The following is a 21,945-nucleotide window of genomic DNA, read 5'->3' as shown; positions in this document are numbered from 1 at the left end:
CCCGCATAGGACTCTTCTAGTCAGACCCAGCTCTTCAGAAGGGATGAGGGATGTTTGCTAAGCCCAGCCCCAGAGGCAGTGGGAACAGGAGCTCTGCCAGTTCACACTGCAGGCAGGCAGGAGCAGCCTCCCATGCAGCTGCAGCATGCTCCCCAGTGGGTCAGCACGGCTGGGAGAGGAGAACCCCAAAAATATAGAACCAGCAGATAGGCTGCTCCTATGCAGCAGCTTGGACACAGCCACTGTTGTGCAGTTAAAGGGTCCTCATACAAGCATCCTGCTGTCCCTCAGGGTCTTCATGATGTTAACAAGTAGTCAGGGCTTGCACACCTGGGCTGAGTCACCTGAGAAGACAATTTTTAGGTGAGCTCTATCAGCAGGAGCAGTCCACGCCTCGCACAGTCATGGCTGGAGCTCTCCAGCTAAAAATACAGCAGTAATGCAAAACATGAAAGGACCTTCCAGGAATATATTCCAAGGAAGAAGTAATTAAGAGCTTATAGCTTGTTTTTGTTAGTTAATGGCCCAAGGCAAAGTTCAGAGTAAGTCATGCACTGAATACTAGCTCTGGATTTCAGGAACGATCCATTTCATCATAGGCTATGACATGTAATCCACGTCAACTCTGATAGCTTAAAATCCCCCAAAAACACAAACACAGAAAACTGCACAAACCCCCTCAAACCACAAATGCCTTGGGCAGATGGACAGATGGGCACCAGTTTCACAAAGTCTTTTTATTTTTTTAAATGCCCCATAAAGACCTCAGGACACCAGCCAGGTGGGAGCACAGCTATCATTTGGATTGCAGCTTCATCCTTTTAATCACAAACTCAGGCTGCAGAAAGCCTCCTGTGATTGCCATTATAAAGTTTTGGTGCTTCCTGCCAGGGAAAGCAAAGCACATCACCCAAACACTGCAAAACACCACCCTTGTCCTCTGCTGGCCAGTGCTGAACAACAGAATTAGTAACACACTGCAGATAACCAAGACAGGCTCCTCAAGGTTTATGTGGTATTGGCCTTTTTTCCTCCTATATGCTAAACTCCACTCTGTGATTTTTCTAAGAAGTCAGCTAAAATTTATCACTTTAGGTATAGACCATACCAATAAGTCAAACGTTATTTCACATATTCCAGAACTTGGGTTGCAAAATATCATCAGCACTAAACCCTAAAATGTCTGCATGTAGATATATAAAGAATGGAAGTTAATTAGTAACATTCTGTGTTCTTTAAGACAAAGGCTGCAACAGTTATGAAGAAATATTAGGGATATATATGATTTATAGAGGGATTTAAAATTATTTTTAAAATCCTAAAATGTTACACTGAATTCCAAATTAAAAAAATATAATTTTGTAAAGTTTATCACATTTACATAGTAAAAATGTATTGAATATTCAGTGAAAAACAAATTCTTTTCCTCACAAACATCACCATTCTATTTATGTGCAGAACATGTCATTTTATCCCTCCCACTGCTTTTCTCTCCCCCCTCATATCAGGAGTGGGAATGTGGTTGTGCTCACTCAAAGTGAAAATATTAGTTTTATGAATTTTTCCAAATGAAGTTTTAGACGTTTCAGGGGTAAGATGTAAAAAAAAGAAAATCAGGAAATTCACTAAGAGCCCCTACTTGTGTCACATGTTTAAAGAAACAAAAGAAATTATCACTGTAAATCATAATGCCACTGAAGATAACTAAGTTGGCAGTGGTATAGGAGAACTTCCTCTATACTAAAATAGCAACACATTAGCCCAGAGAAGAGATTAGAAAATACAACCTTCACCAGCCACTTAAAATTCTACCCACATGCACATTGTCTAGAAGGGAGGGATGGATAAAGGTCATTTCAAAAGGACCAGATCAAATCACCTTGATCTCTGGAGGAAAACAACAGTTTTTCATCCCCACTGTAAATGTCTGTACCACAACCCTCCTGAACTGTAAAACCCAAGAGGCACCAGAAGCAGTTTTTCTGCCCAGGTTTTTTTTATCCTTTCAGTTCCTATTTCCTCCCATTGTATGAGTGGAAACACAGATTGTTTGCTTTGCCTAATGTTTGTCTGTGTCTGACTGCAGACCAGTGGGAAAAGAAAATGAAACAAAGGAACAAATTCAAGCTCTTTCACGAACACATATTTGAATATTGACATTTTTTGCAATATCAGTATGTTCACTTGCTCGGATTACCATCCTCATCCAAAACATGAACCACTCAAGGCTACTGCATGCTTGTATGAGAAGGGACTAGGGACTGATGTTTTGGGGTACTGAAACCTGCTCCCAAATGGGTCATTCTCACTGTGATCAGCAAGATCAAGCAAAGCACCAAGCTTTTTTGAAAATACCATTCTAGCCATAACACAGAGAGGTTTGTCCTCTACTGATTTGACATGGGTGGTGTCTGCAGAAGAACAGCCCATGTAATCTTCTGCAGCTCCATGCTCATTTGGAGGGAAGTTCCCATTCCTGTGGCTTCTCCTTGCTCAGCTCACATGCAGACATGATGCTTTACACCTCCAACTGCCACTTAAAGTTTCTGAACAATGTGAGCAATGTGCAAGGCGGAGAGCAGGAAGGAGCAGGAACACTTCTCCCAGGGCAGGTAAAACCAGGGAGGGCCTGTCCTGGGAGAGCTGCAGCCCACAGAGCACCTTGGAGGAACAACCTTCCCCTGCCACATTTGGGGGCAGCTCTGGAGGCAGAGCTGCTCCTGGTGAAGGACCAGACTCCCACTGAATTTGATCAGGTCCAGTTTCCATCTGGTGGTGCTTCAGTAGCATCTGAGGGGATGGCAAACACCAAAGCTCCAGCTCTTCTCTGTTCAAAAGTCATCCAGGTGTTGAGTTTAGAGGGACCTGCTGCCAACACAAAGAAAAGCAACATTTTGGGGCCATATGTGGGTCGAGTAACTCAGACAGCAGCACAGTGAGTAGGAGAAGAGCTCTGAGAAGCAGCTTGTGCAGTTATCCCATCTTCCTCACACTACATATACTGGGACATAAAAACTGATTTTGTTGAGCCTAAATATCACTATTTGCACAAGTAACAGCCTTGCTATTCATCCTGGGCTTTGCCATTTGTCACATCCCTTCACATCTGTTGCTACACTCTCAGATTTCCAGCCTCAGACCCCGCCAGGGCCTGCCACCCCTGTCAGGGCATGGAGGCTCTGCAGACATGGGATTCTTTCCTCTTTCCATGGGAGTTCTGGCCTGGGGACACTGGGCTGGTGGGGTGTTCAGGACAGCACAGGACAGGGGGGATATGGGGTATTTGAAGTCCCAGGGCTCCTCTTGTTGTGAACAGGAGGGTTGGAAGAGCCCTGGCACAGAGCCGGTCCCACAGAGCACTTGGGAGCCCAGTGGTGACTTACGACAGCAAAGGCCTGCTGCACCAGAAGTCTATTCATCCAGAAAAATAAACAATTTTGGAATAGCCTCAGCCTTTGGAAGGCTCCCACTCTGCAGAACAGGGGTTGCTGAGAAGCTCAGGCTGGGGTGAGGTACAAATCCCCCCAGCCCGGTGGATTTTTGTTGCCTGACTCACACACATCCGTTTACAGAAATGCAGGGCGCTACAGAAACCTGCTCACAGCACATCTCTCTCTGCTGGATAAGGTCACAGGCAGCCAAGGGTGTGCTGCCAGCCCCATCCTGCTGAAAGGAAGTCAGGGCTGGGCTGCAGGAGGTCAGCTGATGGGTGGCCAGGATTTTGGAGCAAGGATCCCTCAAAGGAAGGGTTTTTTGGCTTGCCACTGCTACAAAGCTACAAAGGTTAAGCTGCACACAGCAATTACAAACCTCATGTTAGGAGAGTCATCTTTTAGCTTTTACAGTAATGTAGCTTTATTAGCCCTCTATCCCACATAAACACAATCTTGTGTGCACATTAAGCTCTTAGCATTTACATCACTGAACTTTAAAGATCTTTCAGCATTCTTGTAAACAGCAACTGTTACACAGTTGAGTTTTCTCTTGCATGTAATACAGAACACGGACACGGCTCTGCACAGGTTAAATCTGTGTGGTTGGGTTTTGTTTGTTTTTTTTTTAAAAGGCTTTGAGGCAAGCAGGGTACACAGCTGCAAGTTCCAGCCTAAATGATGAACAGCTACAGCAACCTTAGGGGTGATTTACTTTCCCATTGCAGTTCTGGGGGTGTTTTTCTCACACGGATTGCAGCACCATGCAGGTGGCTGTGTCCAGCTCACACACCATGGACAGCCCAGCACTAACAAATGGCATTTCAAGGGTTTCTCCTACAGCCTCTGAGTCCTGCCTTCAGCGTTTCTGGGCCAACACCCTCCCTATGACTCTGTTCACCTGAGGTGAATCCTGAACTCAAAACTCTGCTGACTAATACTGTCAAGTTCAGAAGATCTGAGGTTTGCCTAAGGAAAGGTCATATTCTTTACACACATACCAAACTCCTCACAAAGCATTTAACTGAGGGGGGGAAAAAAAAGAGCATTTAATTATGCCTTTTCATTTGGCTCTACCCAGTGAATCCTCTCCAAAAATTAAAAGGGAGTTAATGAACACAATTAGTCTGTGAAAAAACACACAAGCCTCCAGATCTCTGAATTATTTCTGTGAGAGATGAGCTACATGGCACTGATCTCACAGCAGCAGTCAATTCCCATTTCCTTCCAAAATCCTATTGGCCAGATGGTCCAGAAAACTCAAGGGAAAATTACTTAAATGTTTGGAAAGGCTTTCAGTGTTAAGTTAGTCTCCAAAATGAAACCAGACTACCCTTTTAATTAGTCCTACAAGTGAAGTATAGCTCGCTTTTCTAATGAATTTAAAAGAGAGGAGATTCCAAGTTCAAAACCAAAAAAAAATCTGAATTCATGAGGAGCACTGGTGTTATTTTTTTCTAAACTGATCTAATCAGCTTTGTACAGCAGAAGCCTGGCTGGCAAAGGTTCCCCTCTCAAACAAACTACAGGTCAGATGCACAGCAAAAGTTCCTGAACAGCTACAAGCAATTACAGCTCAATGCTTCATCTTCTCAATTTCTGTATTATTTGTAGGGATTGAAGTCAATCACAGCAGGGTAGAAATGAACAGTGAGGTCTTGAGAGGAAGAAAGAAATAACTACCCCTGCAGAATAATTTCAAGAAAATGGCTAAACACATTACAGCTGAAGAACCGCAGAGCCTTGAGCAATGCAGCTCAGCGTAATTACGAGCACACATGAAGCAAAAGCTGCAGTGAATCATTGGAAGAACTGGTCACAAGAGGTACCAATAATTTCCTGAAATTAACTACTTAACAGCCCTAACTGGATTTTTGAAACTCTCATCTCTTTGTCTCGCCCTGTTTAAACAAGCCAAATTAATTCTGTGCAGGGCAAGATGAAGCAGTGAACTGCACAGTGAGCTGTGTGTGGGTGAAACAGCCCCAGAGCCCCAGCACAGGCTGGGGGCCCTGCCCTCCTCCCATGCACTGCTGGATACCCCTAACAAGGGTTCCCTGCAGCCCTTCCCACCACCAGCTGTCCCAACCCTGGCTTGCCCCAGCACCGAGGTCCTCACACCCGCTTCTGCCCCACCGAAGGCAACCAGACAACCTTAATGATTCTATGTCCTAAGGAGTTTCTGCTGTTGAGTTTATTAGAGCTGAGTTCATCTCATAAAGGGTCAAATTTCTAAAACAAACCTCACTTTAAATGAGAAAAGAGTGTATTTTCAATGGTTTCCCTGTTGGAAAAGGTGTGATTGCGCAGATTATCTCACAGGTTTGAGCCAGAGCTTGTGACACAAGAAATAAACCTCAGCCATGGCTGCAGTGTGTGTCCTTGTGTAAAAGGACCTCTGACAAGGCACTGCAGGGCTGCCACCCAAAGTTCACAGCCCATGGGAGATGAGGCTCTGCACAAACCCGCAGATGGAAACAGGGAGCTCTCACTGCTCTGGCTCTCAACACTCACTCATGGTCCAGGTGTAGGATGGAGGGCATCGCCCTCACTCGGGTTTGCCAGCTGCTCTGCCACAGGGAGATCCCACAGGCAGCACTGGGAAACTCCATGAGCTTCTTCCACACCAAATACAACAGGGCCCAAGTACTACAGACAAAAGGGCACGCACAGAAACACACAGAGAAATACTCAAAACTGAAACACTGAAATCCCCTGGCCTAGCCTGGGGTACCTCAGATGTCAGTGAAGCTGCACCAGAACCCTTCCCATGGTTGAGTCTCAAAGCCACTTCTAATTTTCCAAGCTCTGAGCCCTATGTGCTTCCTTTACCTTCTAACAGCAATAGCCTGTCCAAGCAGCTGCATCACATCCAAAGCAGCTGTCAAGAAAGACAGAAACAAAACAGCAAAACAACCTCAACATTCCACAAGGCATCCAGCTAATGCCAGCAACTTGCTGGCTTACGTGTAGAATATAAATTTTAAAAGCTAGCATTTCTGCTTTAACATCTAGCTGTGCTCACTTAAAAAAACCACTTAAAAAGTGTAACTATCCACAAGTTTCCAAAAAATCTTCCTTTTGCAGCTCCTTTGCATATTCCGTCATCTACATCCAGATGCCAAAATACACCACCAAGAGCTCACTGCTGCTTTGGATAAATATGAAATTATGTGCCAGAGGAAAATTTTGCAGGATAAACTAAAACTCTACAGCATTGCCAATGCACATATTTAAATAACAGAAATTTAAATTATTAGGTCTCTATTTACAAAAAAGGGTCATTAAAAAAACATATATCAAAGTGCATATGAAAACCCCACACCAGAAAAGCCATCTCCCAGCTGCTTTGAATTGCCTTCTACCTTCTGAACCTTCAGGTTCAGGGGAGCACATGAACTTGTACTACCAAAGAGAAGCTCAGCCACTTTGGTTTTTTTTAAGAAAACAGAATGTATGGGATTGCACTGCTCTTGCATCCAATCACATTTGAACCAGTCAGCCCATTCCAACCAAATCTGAAGTCTCCAAGATGACTCAATTCCTGCATACTTTGTGCAAATCAGAGAAGACCAACTCCTTTCCTCCCTGCACCACTGAGGTTTACAGAAAATACCTATTTTTGACATGTTTGCACAAGAAAATAACCTGACACATTCAGTAACTGAGGAGTTACAGAAAAACAAATACCTAACAAGAAGGGGTTCTGAAATTGGTCACTGAGTCATCTTTGGGGACTGGCTCCCCTGCACTGATCCTGATTTGCCATTTGCTCTGTAACCAACTGAGCACAAGGTGAGCACAAAGCACCACCACACACTGTGAGCACTTAACTTCCCCTCTGAATAGGTCAAACAAATGACATCATGTGCAAAGGACTGGAAAAAAACAAGGTTTCGTATAATTATTTTTAAAGACCTGGTTTGCATACATGGTTTGACCCAGTTTAATTAGAAATGTTATTTCCAGCTCAATTTTGTTAAGCGTGGACATGCTCAGTGGCCTGAATCAGGTTTGTTTGTCATTTTCCTTTCACTGATCCAGCCACACCGGTCATCAAAATGCTCATTTTTTGCATACCTCCACTTTTGTCCAATTTCACAGTGTCTTTAATAGAAGGAGTTTACTACTTAGATCTTTGAAAATTTCTGTTTACTTCTGTTACCAGCTCTTCTTTTAAAAAGAGAATTTGTTTTAGAAAAGTCAGCAATTAACTGGAGTAAATTAATATTCATATGTCTCATAATCCAATGAGGGAGAACATGAGTTTTATCACCAGCTGGTACAGTAAATGCTGCCCACAGCCAGGGGTGTGTCCAGCTAGTGGTTTTGTACTGATATGTGAGAACAGGATTTTGTGGCAAAGCATCACCTCCTACCTGCTGAGGCTTCCTCTTGTTTTCACCAAGGAAAACAAAAAACTATTTTCTGCCAAACCTCAAGAGAGCCGTTGCTGTGCCTCAGCAGCAGGGCCAGGCCCACGCCCTGTTCCAGCAGCCACAGACCCACCTGAGGCACCACAAACCCCAGCAGCACATCTGCAAAAGGCACTGCTGCACTCAGGCAAGCACAGCTTGGGTGGGAATCACAAAAAACCAAAGAGCAAAGCCCTCTGTGTCACCTCCTGCACTGCAGACACTCTTTGCTCATCAAGGGTCCTTCACAAACGTGGGTGTCCTCCTTGCAGGCAGGACAGATGTGGGTTATCCTACCACAGCCAGCTCCTGAACACTCCCAGAGAGCTGCAGAGTCACCGGCCTGCCCAGAGTGGGGGAATGCAGGGCAGCAGCTTCCCCATTTCTCTCTCTCATCATGCTCCCAAGTCTATAAGGAGAGCTCAAAATGCATCCTGCAATCTCTGGGGACGTTTCACATCACACAGTAGCAGCTCAGACAGCAGGGCTCTGCATGATGGCGCTCATGCTGCCTGCCTGGCAATAAGGGAAGCAGAAAGGAAAGAAAACCCACTGCTGGATGCTCACCTCATCTGAAGGAACAACCTTCCCACGAGATCAGGCAGCATTTGCACACCAGAAGGCTCAACCAGACAGGCTCCCCATTAAGAAGCACAGTTTACAGACCACAGTGTCATCCCCAGCCCAAACTCCAGTGGCACCTACAATCCCTGTCCAGCCTCGGTGTGCCTCAGCATTGCCTCCATCCCAGCACAGGTACCTGAAGCCTCCCAGCCACCCCTGACAGAGTTGGGCTGCAAGGATATCTCCACTTCATGAAGAATTGCTCTATTTTAATATTAATAACTTCCAAAGGGAGAGGTCTGCCAGTACAATGTAAACAATGCAGGATACAGCAACCACAAAAGCTTAGCCAGCCAGATATTTCATATGCTCCCTCTGACATCCAAATCCCATCTGTGTGACAGACAGGACAAGTGCCATGCAGGCTCCAGCCATCACCCAGCCCTGGTAATTTCCCTTCATTCCTGGTCACAGAACCATGACTTTGGCAGATGTAGGAAGCCAAATGACATTAAAAGGCCTGACCAGGAGTGTGCTGTGACTCTCTGAGCAGCCTCAGGAATGCAGGAGGTGCTTTGCAAACATGGGCAGGAACCTGAGTGCTCACACAGGGTCTGCACAGGCAGATCCCCTCACCAGCATGGAAATCCTGCAACTCCATCATGCAAGCCAGGGATCCAGGCCATGCAAAGCCTGCCAACAGGTGGGTACCTGGAAACTAACAGTGTAAAGAAAGGAAGAGGGGAGCAGAGCAAAGGATGAGTCCAAAATCCTCTCAGTTCTTTATTCTCCAACGTGTGCTATCAGAGACCTGAGTTTTCAGTCTTTGTTTTGTATCTTCCTCTACTCAAAAGAGTTCTGGCTGGTTTTTCCAAGTGTCCAAAAGAAAGTTAGCACATCTCTCTGATCCTTCATCCTTTTCCAGGCACATTTTTGGAGAGCGGGCTGCCATACATGGGCCCTCTCCCTGTGCAAGCCCTTTCCTGCCAGGGAAGCTGCCCCAGTTGGGCACCCAGCAATCTGCACCCCCAAACACAGCACAAGCCCAGCCAGGAGCTCCAGTGCCTTTGGGAAACGTCAGGCCTGCTTAGGCTGATCTGCACAGGCACAAAAAGCCCAGTGTGCCCTCATTCACAGCTCAAACCCCATCCTGAGCCATGCCAGGCCTCACTGGGTCCATGGGACACCCCTGCCCCTCCAACCTGCAAAACTTGGCTGCCTTCCCTGGGAGGGCAGCAAAGCACAGCCCAGGGCCGCTGGAAACAAACCCCCCTTCATCCCAAAGGCATCCCAAAGCAGCAATGCTCATGCACTGCTGCTGCCTGCGCTCCTCTGCAGGGCTAAACACAGGAGAGCTGCAAGACCCCACCACAGCAATTTGATTTTCAAAGCACGGGAGATAATGCTGGCCCCCAACTCCTAACTCTGCCCTCTGATCATAATAAAAGGCAATCAGATATCCACTGACACAATTTGGCTTCTGGGGGCAGAATGTTTGCAAGAAGGCTGTTACAATAAATATTTCATGCTAGACTGCAAAAAACAAATATTTTTTTCCAGCTCTTTCCTTTTTCCACATAAAAAGACAACATAATGAAAAATCTGTGTAAATAATACATTTGAGAATCCATTATCTAAGTCATATGCATATTTATTTCATGATGGTTTTGTTGCATATTTTAGTATAATTGTTCACAGGTTTAAAGCCAAGAGTAAAACAGAAGTAGACAAATCTACTGCAACAGAAATAATTAGTAAACTGGTTACTCTTTTGTTATTTTTAAATACTGGGGAAATGCCTTGCCAAATTCAGCATACTAAATAAGAAAGATATCTACATTTTACTGAACTTGAGGAATTTTTTTTTCAGAAGGCCATCACACATTTCTCTTATGACCTTTTCCTCTAAACGTTTTCATTTCTAACAATAGAGATACAAGAAAAACTTGCATTAAAAAGCTCATATCAGATGTACCAACCACATAATCAGAATTTAGTAAATTCCAGTCTTCAGTAAACACCAACAAAATGTCAATATTTTGCCAACTGGTCTCGTTTTTGGTTGCAAACACTCCTTTCAGAATATAAAACCAGAATAATTCACATTAATATTCACATTTCATTTTTTCATGCCAGATTATTTCAGTATGACTGTACCTTTTTCCCCCCAGTCTATTAAACATCCTGCTGAATTTAAATGTATGTTCAAATGTAATGTTTTGACATTTCTGATGCAAAATTTGGAAACGAAAGCCAACTCGTTCCTTGAAATTTTCCCACTCTGGTTTCTCTTGCACCCATGTTTGGATTCAAATGAAGCTGTTTTCAAACAGCACGCTGCTCAGGAAGTGGCTGCTAACCAATTTTCACAGATCACCTCCACGAGCACACTGATTCCTCCCAACCACAATCCCAAAGTGCTGCACAAGACCAAGGGCTGCCTCCATTTTCACAGCTACACTCACACAAAGAGCTCCACTTCCAGCAAATTCATGGTTTTAGCCATGGTGGGAGGCAGAGGGAAGAAGAGAAGCAAGATCCCCTGAGCCACAGCTGCCCACACCAGCCCCTCTCTTACCTTTATCAAAAAGTGCATTTTTCACAATCTGGGGGCTCCCAAAGGCGCCGCCCAAACCACACCCAGCTACTGCACAGGAGCTGATAACATCATTTATGCAGGATGCTGAAAAGGGCACAGCTTGCTACAAACTGCATCTCCTGGACTGCTCACTTGTAAGATCTCAGAAGTGACAAAAATTCAGTGTTTTCAAGGGTAGGAAGTAGGGGATGGGGAATAAATGGCCTTTGAGAAGGTGCTTCTAAAGCAAACCTTGAAACCTTTCAGGAATTCCACCAAGGTTCAGAAGGCTACAAGAGCAGACTTAAAATACACAAGGACTTTGAAAAATAAAAAGTATACTACAAACAGCTGAAAAATAGTTCCTTGGTTTGTTTTAGGAAACCAACTGATTTGTTGTTCCTTCTATTATACTTTATTAGCTATTGCCCAGAGGTACCAAAGAAGGACTTTCAAAGAAACACACATGCACTCTTCAGGACATTAAAGCAGGCCTGGAAAGTACAATTCATAAGGAGCTCTAAGAAATAAGAGATAACAGAGATAAGGTGACATGTCCTCACTAGGCTCTAAAATTCTGCAGTTCACTGTGAAATGTAGTTACTAGAGCTAACCTGCCATGGGAATCAGTTCAAACATCTGTAAACAGCACAACAGATTTTCTGCTGTTTAAAATTAAGTAATGTCATGTCATTCATTCATTAACTGTCATAGCCATGGCTTTCTGTAGTGCAAATAGACAATTACAATTTTCCCCCCAAGTTCCCCAAATTCATATATCATATGCAATGTAAATAGTTCAGATTCTGCAGAGCTCAGGCCCACAGAGCACTGGTCACACTGATGGATCTGCACATTGGTGTGAACCTGGATGCCACTGAGCAGTCGGGATTGCTGAAATCAATGTCACTGGTGAGGTGCTCAAAGCACAGCAAAGTGCTTGAGCAGGGAATTAAGAGCTTGAACTACTTCCCACCATGCTCACATTACCAGCAGTGCATTTTTAGCACGTTCTCTTACCTTCAAAATAGCATGACCCAGTGACAAACCTGAAGTGTTATGCAACATGAGCTCAAAACGCCAACAGTTTAGGATGAAAATGCACTGTACTCTCCCACATGGACTTTTGGGTCCAAAACATGGAGGAGCTGAAAGCAGGAGGCCTGAAAACAAATTATTTGCAAGGATTTTACTACTCTCTAATGGCACATCTAATTATTGTACATTGCTCTGTTCAGGCAGAGCCTTTATTGTATAGAGGCACTTCACAGCTGAGAGGTTTTTTTCACATCCTTGCTCTTCTATTTTTGATAAACTAGTTTGGCTCCTAAGAATCTTAATCGAGTTCCTCTGAAATATTCACTAACTAGAACCAGGACTTCACAATTTGCTAATTAATTTCGCATGTTTGATCCATTATTTTAAAATCCAGTGCTGAATATAGTTTGGCCCTGTCATGCAAATAGGCAGGGAAGGCAAGATTAAAAAAAGAAACCAAACAGCACCAAACCCCTAAAAACCCCAGCACAAAAATGCTCCTGACTCTGACAACTGAATACACACCATAAACTACCTATTATATAAATATATATATATAGAGGTGGGGGTTTTTGTATCCTCCAAGTTAGTAATTCACACCCTAATAGGCTGGGTTGGTAGTGGGTATGTCTTCAACTCAAAACTGAGATTGGAAAAGACCTCTGGGAACACAAGGTCCCACCTTCTGTTAAAAGCAGGGACTTAGTTTACATTAACCAAGACAGTTTCATATGGACAAGATAATCAGTTCTTCTACTGCTGCCATGATGGGTTTTGCCTTTTTTTTTCTACACCTTTTATGTATTCTCATACCCTTAGCATGCATAATCTGAATTCTTTAAGCCTGGTTTTCTCTTCTAAGCCAGGAGACCAAACATCCCAAGGTCCCACAGCTGGAGGCTGGAGAGCCCCACACCATCCTGAGAAACCAAGGCTGCCTCTAGAACACATCCTGCAAAGTAGGATTAGACTGTCTGAGGGAGAATACTTTGACATTTCACACTATTAATTCAAGCCTCTCATTGGAACAGCTTCATTAGATATGCTAATGTGAAATTATAAATTTTAAATTTTAATTATAAAATTGTAAACACGATCTACCATGTGTAATTTTAATTTTAGGACCAAGAAAAAGGCATCACAACCAAAAACCAAAATAAACAGATAGACAAACAAGTACTTTTATCAACTGCTAGTGAAACAGAGAGTAGCACTTTGTCATTTCTATAGAGCACAACTGATTTCCTTTCTTCACTTGTCAAAATCTCAGTGCCTTGAAGACTAAGATTAGCTTGAAAACTGTGACTCACCACAAATGACAACGAAACAACCTGAGATTATGTGTCATTGTTAACATCTCTGCAGCACTCTGGATACTCTGAAATTGCATTTCAGCGCCAAGACACAATCTCTGGAAAGTGGCTACTGCTGATCCACTCACAGAAGGGATGGTTTAAAAGTTTTCAGCTTATACACATTTACTATCTGGATTATACTGAACGTAATTATAATGTTTCTTACATTTAGCCCATCCATGCGCTACCATTAATTATGGTTTACAATACACTCCACAGATTTTAACACTCCATAACAGCATGGTCTGGTGATTCCACACACTGTCCAGTCTCAAAAAACCCCATGTTCCTTCCCCCACCACTCCCAACTCAATTACAGCAGCCAGTTATTCGGTGACATGGAATACCAAGAACTTAACAGACTTTCAAATTAAGATAAACTGAAACATTGTATTTGTGTTTTGTTCCCCTCCTGCCACTCAACATCAGCAGCAAAGTAACTCATAACTCATGGCAGCAATTGAAACAAAATTCAATGCCAAGAAGCAACTGTGTTAAAAAATAACAAAAACAAAAAACCCAAAACCCCATACACTTCCTTACTCAGGCCTGCTTCCTTTTTGTATCCTGAGTCTTATGTGACCACAGAAAAATAAAAATATTGTCTCTGCAGAGTCCCTGCAGGAAGGCAGGGCTGCTTCCAGCCTGCTCAGCCTCAGCAGCAGCACTGCTGCTCCTCCATCAGCTGCATTGCTGGGAATCCACTTCTTCCTCCTGACTCCCAGCCCCAAACCAGAGCACCTCTCTCAAGCTCCCTGGGCCCTCAGACTCCACTACAGATAAAACCATTTTGCACACTGCAGCTGCAAATCTGTCAGGGTTTATCACCAGCTTCCAAATCATGTGCCAAAAAACATCAGCCCCTGGAACTACCCAAAGACAATGGCCTCTCTTTGCCTAGGCCACTGAAAACTGGCAAGCCCAGGAGAAGGCTAATCCACATCACCAAAAACTAAAGAAGACAAAAGCCCCAGTCAGGTACCTTTTGGCATCAGAAAACCATTGCTGACCTCATTTGGCCCACGAAAGCCTCAGAAGGATGAGGACTCTCAGAGCATGGCTGAATGAGAAGGATTAGGAACAATTCCTCTTCATCTTGACAACTGTCAGAGTCTCACAATCTCCTCCAGAGCTCAGGAAGAATTGTGTGACCCAAACACTTCAAAAATGGCAACCCCTTCAGCTGTCCCCGTATCTCCCTTTCCCCGTTTACGCAACAGAAAAATGACCCTGCATCAAGAATTGGAACACAGACAATGCATTAAGAGGCTTCTATGGAAGAAACACTTCCCATCAAAGATTATAAAACTAACAGCTGAAGTCTTTGAAAAAAATATTTCCCTTCACCTGAACTTGGAGTTTAGTTCTTGCTGAACAGACAGGCACAGAGCTGCTGAGCATCAGGGGTGAGGGACCAGCCCCAGCCAGCACCCCAGAGCCCACACAGGAAAATCCTGCAGGGAGTGGGAGCAGGCACAGAACTCACACAGTGCCATGGCCCAGCACATCCCAGGGACACCTTCAGCCTCCTCACTTCCTCCCAGATGACACTGGCAGTTACATGACACCAAACACTGCTCTGCTCTCTGAAGGTCCTCAATGATCAGCAGCTCTGGAAACCCTCAAAAATGCTGGGATATATTTGGAGAGCAACTGCTGATGCCCTGCACACCCATTTTCATCCCTGGCCTCAAGGGCACACAGGAGGATGGACAGATCTTGTCAGAAGTAATTAATGGGATGTTCAGAAACTTCTCTTTCCCAAATGCATCCAGGGGAGATGGTGCAGAGACTGGACACAGCCTGACCCTCAGCTCCTCAGCACTGAGGAGACAAAGGCAGGGAAGAGTCAATACTCCCAATTCCCAACCATCAAAAAATGCAGTTTCCAACTACTTTCAGTTCTCCCTTCTGTCCGGGAGGACTGTGCTAGCAGCTCCCATGGCATTATTCTGAATCACCTCTTACATGGGATTGTTCTTCAGATTCCAGCACATGGAAACCAGGAATTACCTGAAAAACTCACCTGTAATTTCAAGAGATGATGAAGCCTAAGTCTCATGAATTCTGGTTACCATTGGATTTTATTTTTTTTTCACATCTAATTCACACTTTGCAAAGGTTGAAGTTGCCAGTTCTGGCATATTTATGTCCTACTACTTCATAAGCTGTCAAAAAAAAATCTGCTGGCATTTAGTCAGCTATTCTACACAAATCTTTATAACATTTCTACTCAGCTCTAGCATTGTTATGTGTACAATTCATACCTTTCCATTTTATTTTAAAAGACCCTGAACTGGAACTGGAATAATTCAGTATGAATAATATTCTCCTTCAATAAATCTGTTAAACATGGTTTTCTAAATCTAATGATGAATTCTCAAAATTTTATTTTCATTTTTATAGAGTTGCATATATTAAAATATGAATCATCTTCACGGTCAACAAAGCAATTTAGTAATCCTGAATATAATTTATTTAGCCTGAAATAAGCTTTTCTTTGATTATGTGCAAATTACTATGTGTGGTTTCTGAATGTATGGAAGAATGTAACACCTCCTGGAGAATAAAAACATGCTGTAATGATATGAGTAAAGTATATGGATAACAGAGACTACTTTCTCCAGGGCAGGATTCACGTGCACAAAGCTTCCCCCAGCCCTCTGAGACCCCTTCTCCCAGTGCCTTCCTCACATGTTCCAGCCAGCCCTAGTGCAGAATGAGCAGAAACTGAAACCACCCCATCCCCAGAGCTGTCAGAGCCTGCTCTCTGGCATGCCTGGGGAAAAGCAGCCTTTGGGTGCAATTTTAAATTGTCACTGTCAATATTTCTTGCACATTTTGGCAACTAACACTCTAATGAGCTATGTGATGGCTCAAAACATTTTCTTTTGCAGCAGAGAAGCAAACTATGTTGCTCCTTCCTGCCTCTGCCATGATTAAGCAGCTGATTCATACTCAACATTCATAAAAGATTACTAGATTGAAGATTTTCTTTCCCAATATAAAATAAATCCAGATAGAAAAAGAAAGTCAACTATATCACAGAACATTCAGGAAGTTTGGGACCTTTTATAGGTAAAAAACAACAGCACCCCTAAATCTCTCTTGGCTTCTAATCTGTCCACGTGAACCCCTGAGCATGTATTTTTGATTCAGTATTATTAAAAGCAGTATATCTGGATGACAATCTCAGAAACAACAAAGACTTCACCACCACAAAGAGTTTACGTAAGATCCTGCTTCTGATATAAAAATAATAATAATTTAAAAAATGGTAGCATGGAAAAGAGAGACTCCCCATGATTGCTCCTGTAAAGCTTCTTCCAGAACCTACAGCTTCAAAGGGAAAGTAAAATGTGATCACAGCAGATCTGCCACCAGAGGATGGACACCAAAGTGCAGCATGTATTCAGTGCCCTGGGGAAAGAAGAACAGCCCTGCATTGCTGCTCCAGGACCCACAGAGGGGAAAATGCACAAAAAGCCTGCACACACACAGGACTTGCCAAGCAGGGACAGCAGTGGGACCTGGGGGAGAAGCAGCACCAGACAGATTTATCCCAGTGACACTGAGGCACCTCCAAGGGCTCAGCATGGCCTTCTCCTTCCTCTGCCTTCCTTCTCTAAATGGGAACCTGGTTCTCTATTTAATCACAGCTATTTCCTCTTCTTAAATCACTTTTAGGGAAGGCTTCACAGTGAAAGAACACTTTCCTAGGCTTGTTGTTGTAACTAAAATGAGCTGGGCACGGTGCACAGAGTGCTGTGCTGTTTGTGGGTTCTGCTTTGACACCACAGGGACAAAGCAATGTGACAGTAATGACAGAAATCAAAGACTTCATTGCCTCCTGCAGAGCAGGGCTCATTGACACCTTGCTGGCTGAGTTTTGAACTTCACCCAATCCAGGCCAAATTTAGCCATCACTGGTGTAAATTTCTGCCAGACACCTTTTCAATAATTGTGAAAAAGAGAAACTAAGAACAGAGCAGAGGGAAGTTAGTACAAAAGATGTTTATATGACCTGTGGCAGCCAAGAGACATGAAAACAGGACAGAGGGAGAGGCCATGGAATTTCACAGGTAGTACATTTTGCATTATGCAGAAAAGAGAGCAAGACAAACCAGGCTGTTACTGGAAGAACTGTCCACTTCTTTAAATAGTGCTCACTCCTGCTTTAGGTAATAGAGCTTTATCAAGAACAGCATCCTAAATTAAAGAGGGATCCAAACCTTGTAGACTTGTCCATATGTGCCATTTCCAACAACTTGCACCAGCTCAAATATTCCCGCAGGGTCCTGCAACAAGCAGAAGAAATAACATTATTTAGATTAGAGCAACCACTTCATAGCAGAAACTAATTGTACACCATCAAAATGAAATATCCAAGGCACATCTCCTAATATGTTACACACTAAAAGGGAAATTGCCAAATCATGGGGTAAGAAATGCATTAATATTTATGTTTTCAGTCAAGTTTCACAAAACTCTGTATACAAAACAACTTGGTGAAGATTGGCAGGATGGTACTACAGCAAATACAACAAATAAAAGAAGGTGTGTGAAAAATACTAGAATTCAACTGCAGACTCAGTTTACAGTAGAATAAGGAGAAACTCCAGGTTCCTGAGCCTTACCACACAGAGCTAGCCTGGAGGCTGAGCTGCTGTGAAACACTTGGCACGAGCAATGCAACAAAGGAAAAACCTAAAGAGCAGAATTGAAAAAATTACACTATAAAGCACCTGAGCCCAGTTACCTTAGTGAAGGGAAATGTACCAAACCAGGCAACCTTAACTCACAGGAGGCTGAGAACACTCAACTCTCCTGCTCTGCAAACACAACAAAGTGAATTTGACTGAGGTATTGAACTCTTGGCTTTGAACCCAAACTAGATTGCTGTTAATTTACATAAGAGATTAATGAGTCAGGTGATCAGTCCACCATTCCACATGAACCATCATCTACCCCTGTGCTACAGCACAGCTGCTGTGACACCAACACTGCAGGGAACACTCTGCTGCAAGCCATGGGCAGTGCTCATTCCTGAACCACTGAGCACATTAAAAAATCTGGTGCTCAGTTAAAATTCACTTGAGGGATTTATTTAAAACCATTAAGAACTCAAGAGATCATTTCTTGGTTTCTGGCTAAGCCATTTATCACTCAGCTCATTTCTTGCCATGGTATCACTGAGGGTGATATATGTTATATAAAATATTATTAACTCCATGTGTCAGTTTTACCACATCTGTTTCAGCAATCCATCATGTCAGTTATTGCCTGTTGGTACTGCTGAGGGATGTGATACAGAAAAACATTATCTCAGAAGTACAATTTCTATGCCCCTGGTTGCAAAACATCCTTTTATTTAGAGGTATCAAGCTATTCCCCACTCCACTGTATGTTAACCTTTTAATATAAGTAATTCTTTCTTCATATTGGATACAGAAATGTTTACCTTGGCAAAATCCCAGTGGAAACACACAGGCTTTATTTCTGAGCAGATTCCACCTTTATTGGCACAACTGTCATGGTAAATGCCAAGAGCTTTCAGAGCAACACAGCCCAGACTCCCATAACTGAAAGCACTAATGAGTTCATTTGGTTTTAAGTTAAATGAGTTTTCATCTTAAACTTCCTGCACTGTCAATCTTACAAGACTTTTTCTTTTCTTAAAAAAGCAATGCACAAATCAGATCAAGATGACTTCTGACCCATGCAGGTCAGTCTGTGTCTTTTTATTACCTGTCACTTATTTTAAAACAAGGCAGTAAGCCTTCTAGACTTAAACCCCAATTCCAAAAGCCCTCACTGAAAAGGAAATCAATGGGAACACTCACACATGGATTTAAGGACAGGCATAAGAATGCCTACAAGACTGGATTTCACTGCAGTTTTCTTTGCTTTCTTCTCATTTCCTCATTTTATGTTTTGACTAGTCTGGATATAAAGAAATGCTTTACTTCAGTGGGTCTGAAGGCAGCAAATAAACCATTGCTACTGCTAAAGCAACTGGTGGGTGGCACAAAACCCCTGCACAGAGCTGTGCTGAGGGCAGCCCATGGTCCAGGCAGTGAAACTCACAGCAGCTCTCTAAGGAGCCCTCCCAGAAAGGGCTTCCATGCACAAAATCTACTGCACTCCATGGAAGCAAGGGCAGCACCCTAATTCACACCTGTCCTGCAGAAAGCAGCTTTGCTGAATTAACAAGTGCCCACAGTGCACAGAAACCCAGGGGAACCCAAACTGCATTTTCAGCTTGGACTTTCCAACTGCCTCTCTCACTTAACTGTGTGCTGTCTTCACTCTTCTCTAAGCTTATTTACTATGCAATTATAGTAATTTAAGTGCCTCAAAATTAGCTTCTCTTTCCTCTTTCAATAAATTTAGTTCTGATTCAGCATCCTAATAGTTTGCTTCTAAAGGCTTCTGACACTCCAGGAAAGACCCTAACAATTACCTAAAAAAACATTAGCATTAAAGTTAATACAGTGCAAATCCCATCCTGCCCTTGCTAGCAAATTGAGCATTAGCACCTCAAGCCCCCACAGGTCTGAGTGCAGCCAAATACTTGGCCATCCCTCTTCTTTTAATCAGAACACCACAGTGAACCAAGCCTTGTGAAGAGTCATAAAGGATATTAATCTGGGCTCTGCTCCTTGGATTGCCTTTGTTTGCTTGGATATCAGCACTGCATTGTTTGCTGGCATTGTTCACAATGGGCCACCTTCCTAATTGTCTTGGAGCCACATATCATTGTTGATGTAGTGCTTCCTCCCAGCTACCACCTAAGCCCACGGTCCAGCTAACCCTTCACCAGCCCAGCTGCTGGATTCCCTTTGAAAGATGCCAAAATTCTGACCTGAACATTCATCACTCTGAGGTTAATTGCCATCACACATTGTACATATGGTGACCACCTTGATTTCCCTCCAGTCCTTGCAGCACACTCAGAAAGCAAAGCAAGGCTGCTGGCCAGAGGCACCCAGGCCACATCCAGCTCCTCTGCAGGAGCACGACCAAAATGCACTTTTCCACATCCCTGGAGCTGAAGAAGATCCAGGTGTCTGAAGCACAAGTTCTCCTACAGGGCCCCTGGAGCTCAGCACAGAGTTCAGGGATGTTCAGCCTCTGACTGCCCAGGTGAACCCAGCAGCGTTAGGAATCCACAGACCCCTTTCTTTCCAGGGAAAGGGAGAGCCCTGGTGAGCACCCATTTGGAGGGGAGCAGGGCAATCTCAGATTGAAAATGACCTCACTCACACTGTGGGAGGCTGGAGCACAGCACCAGGCAGCTCCCACTGGCCCCAGAAACACCTCAGACATAGCAAAGGCAAGGCACCTGTCTTTAAATCATTTCCACAGCTCAGCCTCACCTGCCTCCCATTTCCTACTTAGCACAAACCCCAAACTAAGGCTGCTGATGTGCCCCAAGGGGTTTCTCCCAAAATGAAACATTTATCCCTTCCCCTGCGCAGGCTGAAATTCACAGTGCTCTCAGCTTTGGAGGCTGTGAATCAGATGGTTCTGTCACAAAGCCTGCTGTCTGCTTTGCAGACTCACTCCTTTTCAAACTCACACGATTTCCTTATTTATTTAAGGAAAAAGCCCTAAAGAAGAACTTCCATTATTTTGCCTTACACCTCATAACAGAGCCAGACTAAACTTCTGCTTGCATAGCCAGAAGCCTTTTGCCATCCTTCCTAACTTCACTGTCCCTGCTGCTTTTCCTCTTTCTGCCTCCAGTGTGGAACACCCTCCTCGCCATGTGAGCATCGCACAGGCTGCTCCCAGCCCTGTTTCTTTTTTCCCTGATATTTTTAGCAAGTGGCTTGCTTTGGTTTCACTGTCTGGGGACAACTGCTTCTTGCCACAACTGAACTCTTCCCTCCTCTTCTGTCGAGAGCACTCCATAGCAGCCCCGCCTGGTTTGGACGGGTGCTCAGCTCCTGTGTAAAAAGGGCAAGTGGAACTCGGGGCATCACACGCAGCCCCGCCACTGCTCTGCGGATGTGAAACACGGACAGCACGGCTTTTAACGTGGCCGAAGTTTGGCTTGCATTAAAAACATAAGAGGATAACAATAAAAATTCACAAAACTAGGTAAATGCTGACTGTTTTAGCTTGGGGAAAGGAGGGGGGCATAAAACATCTCAAACTTCAATAACAACAAAAAGGCCACAAAAGCCAAACCGCCACGCATCCAGAAGCTCCTCGTTTCTCATTTGTTTTGTATTCACAGCACTCACAACATCTTTAGGGATGTCGGTAGGAATTATTCCCTATCCTGGCAGGGAAGGAGCTCCGCGGTGCAGCGCTCCGAGCCGGGCAGCGCAGCGGGACCCCCGCTCCGGACAGGGCAGCGAAACCGGGAGAGCCCCGGGACAGCGGCACCGGGAGAGCCTGGGGCAGCCCCCCGAGCCCCCGAGCATCTCGGTGCGTGTGCGGGCACGGCAGCACCGCCCGCCGTCCCCGCTATCGCCGCCGCGGATGAGCCGCGGTCCCTGCAGCCGCCCCGCCAGGCTCGGCACACGGAGCCGCTCCGGGCAGCGCATAACGGG

The 21,945-nt window shown here is 44.2% G+C and overlaps 1 protein-coding gene across 7 annotated transcripts in view; it reads right to left on the bottom strand.

Annotated features, from left to right (window-relative positions):
• Positions 1-21,945, bottom strand: part of NRK (Nik related kinase) — a 97,479-nt gene that overhangs the window by 64,482 nt on the left and 11,052 nt on the right. For 4 of the 7 annotated variants that reach the window (XM_064712538.1, XM_064712532.1, XM_064712535.1 and 1 more), the window contains exon 2: positions 17,614-17,679. Coding sequence is in view for 4 of the 7 variants with exons in the window: in XM_064712532.1 (XP_064568602.1) it covers positions 17,614-17,679 (66 nt within the window). In the remaining 3 variants the exon portion in view is untranslated. The other 3 variants (XM_064712537.1, XM_064712534.1, XM_064712536.1) reach the window with 3 other exon arrangements.

The sequence above is a fragment of the Zonotrichia leucophrys genome, chromosome 4A (genome assembly GCF_028769735.1).
Source record: "Zonotrichia leucophrys gambelii isolate GWCS_2022_RI chromosome 4A, RI_Zleu_2.0, whole genome shotgun sequence".
Classification (NCBI taxonomy): domain Eukaryota; kingdom Metazoa; phylum Chordata; class Aves; order Passeriformes; family Passerellidae; genus Zonotrichia; species Zonotrichia leucophrys.
The sequence above is the reverse complement of the archived record's forward strand: the minus strand, read 5'-3'. Positions and strand labels throughout refer to the sequence as shown.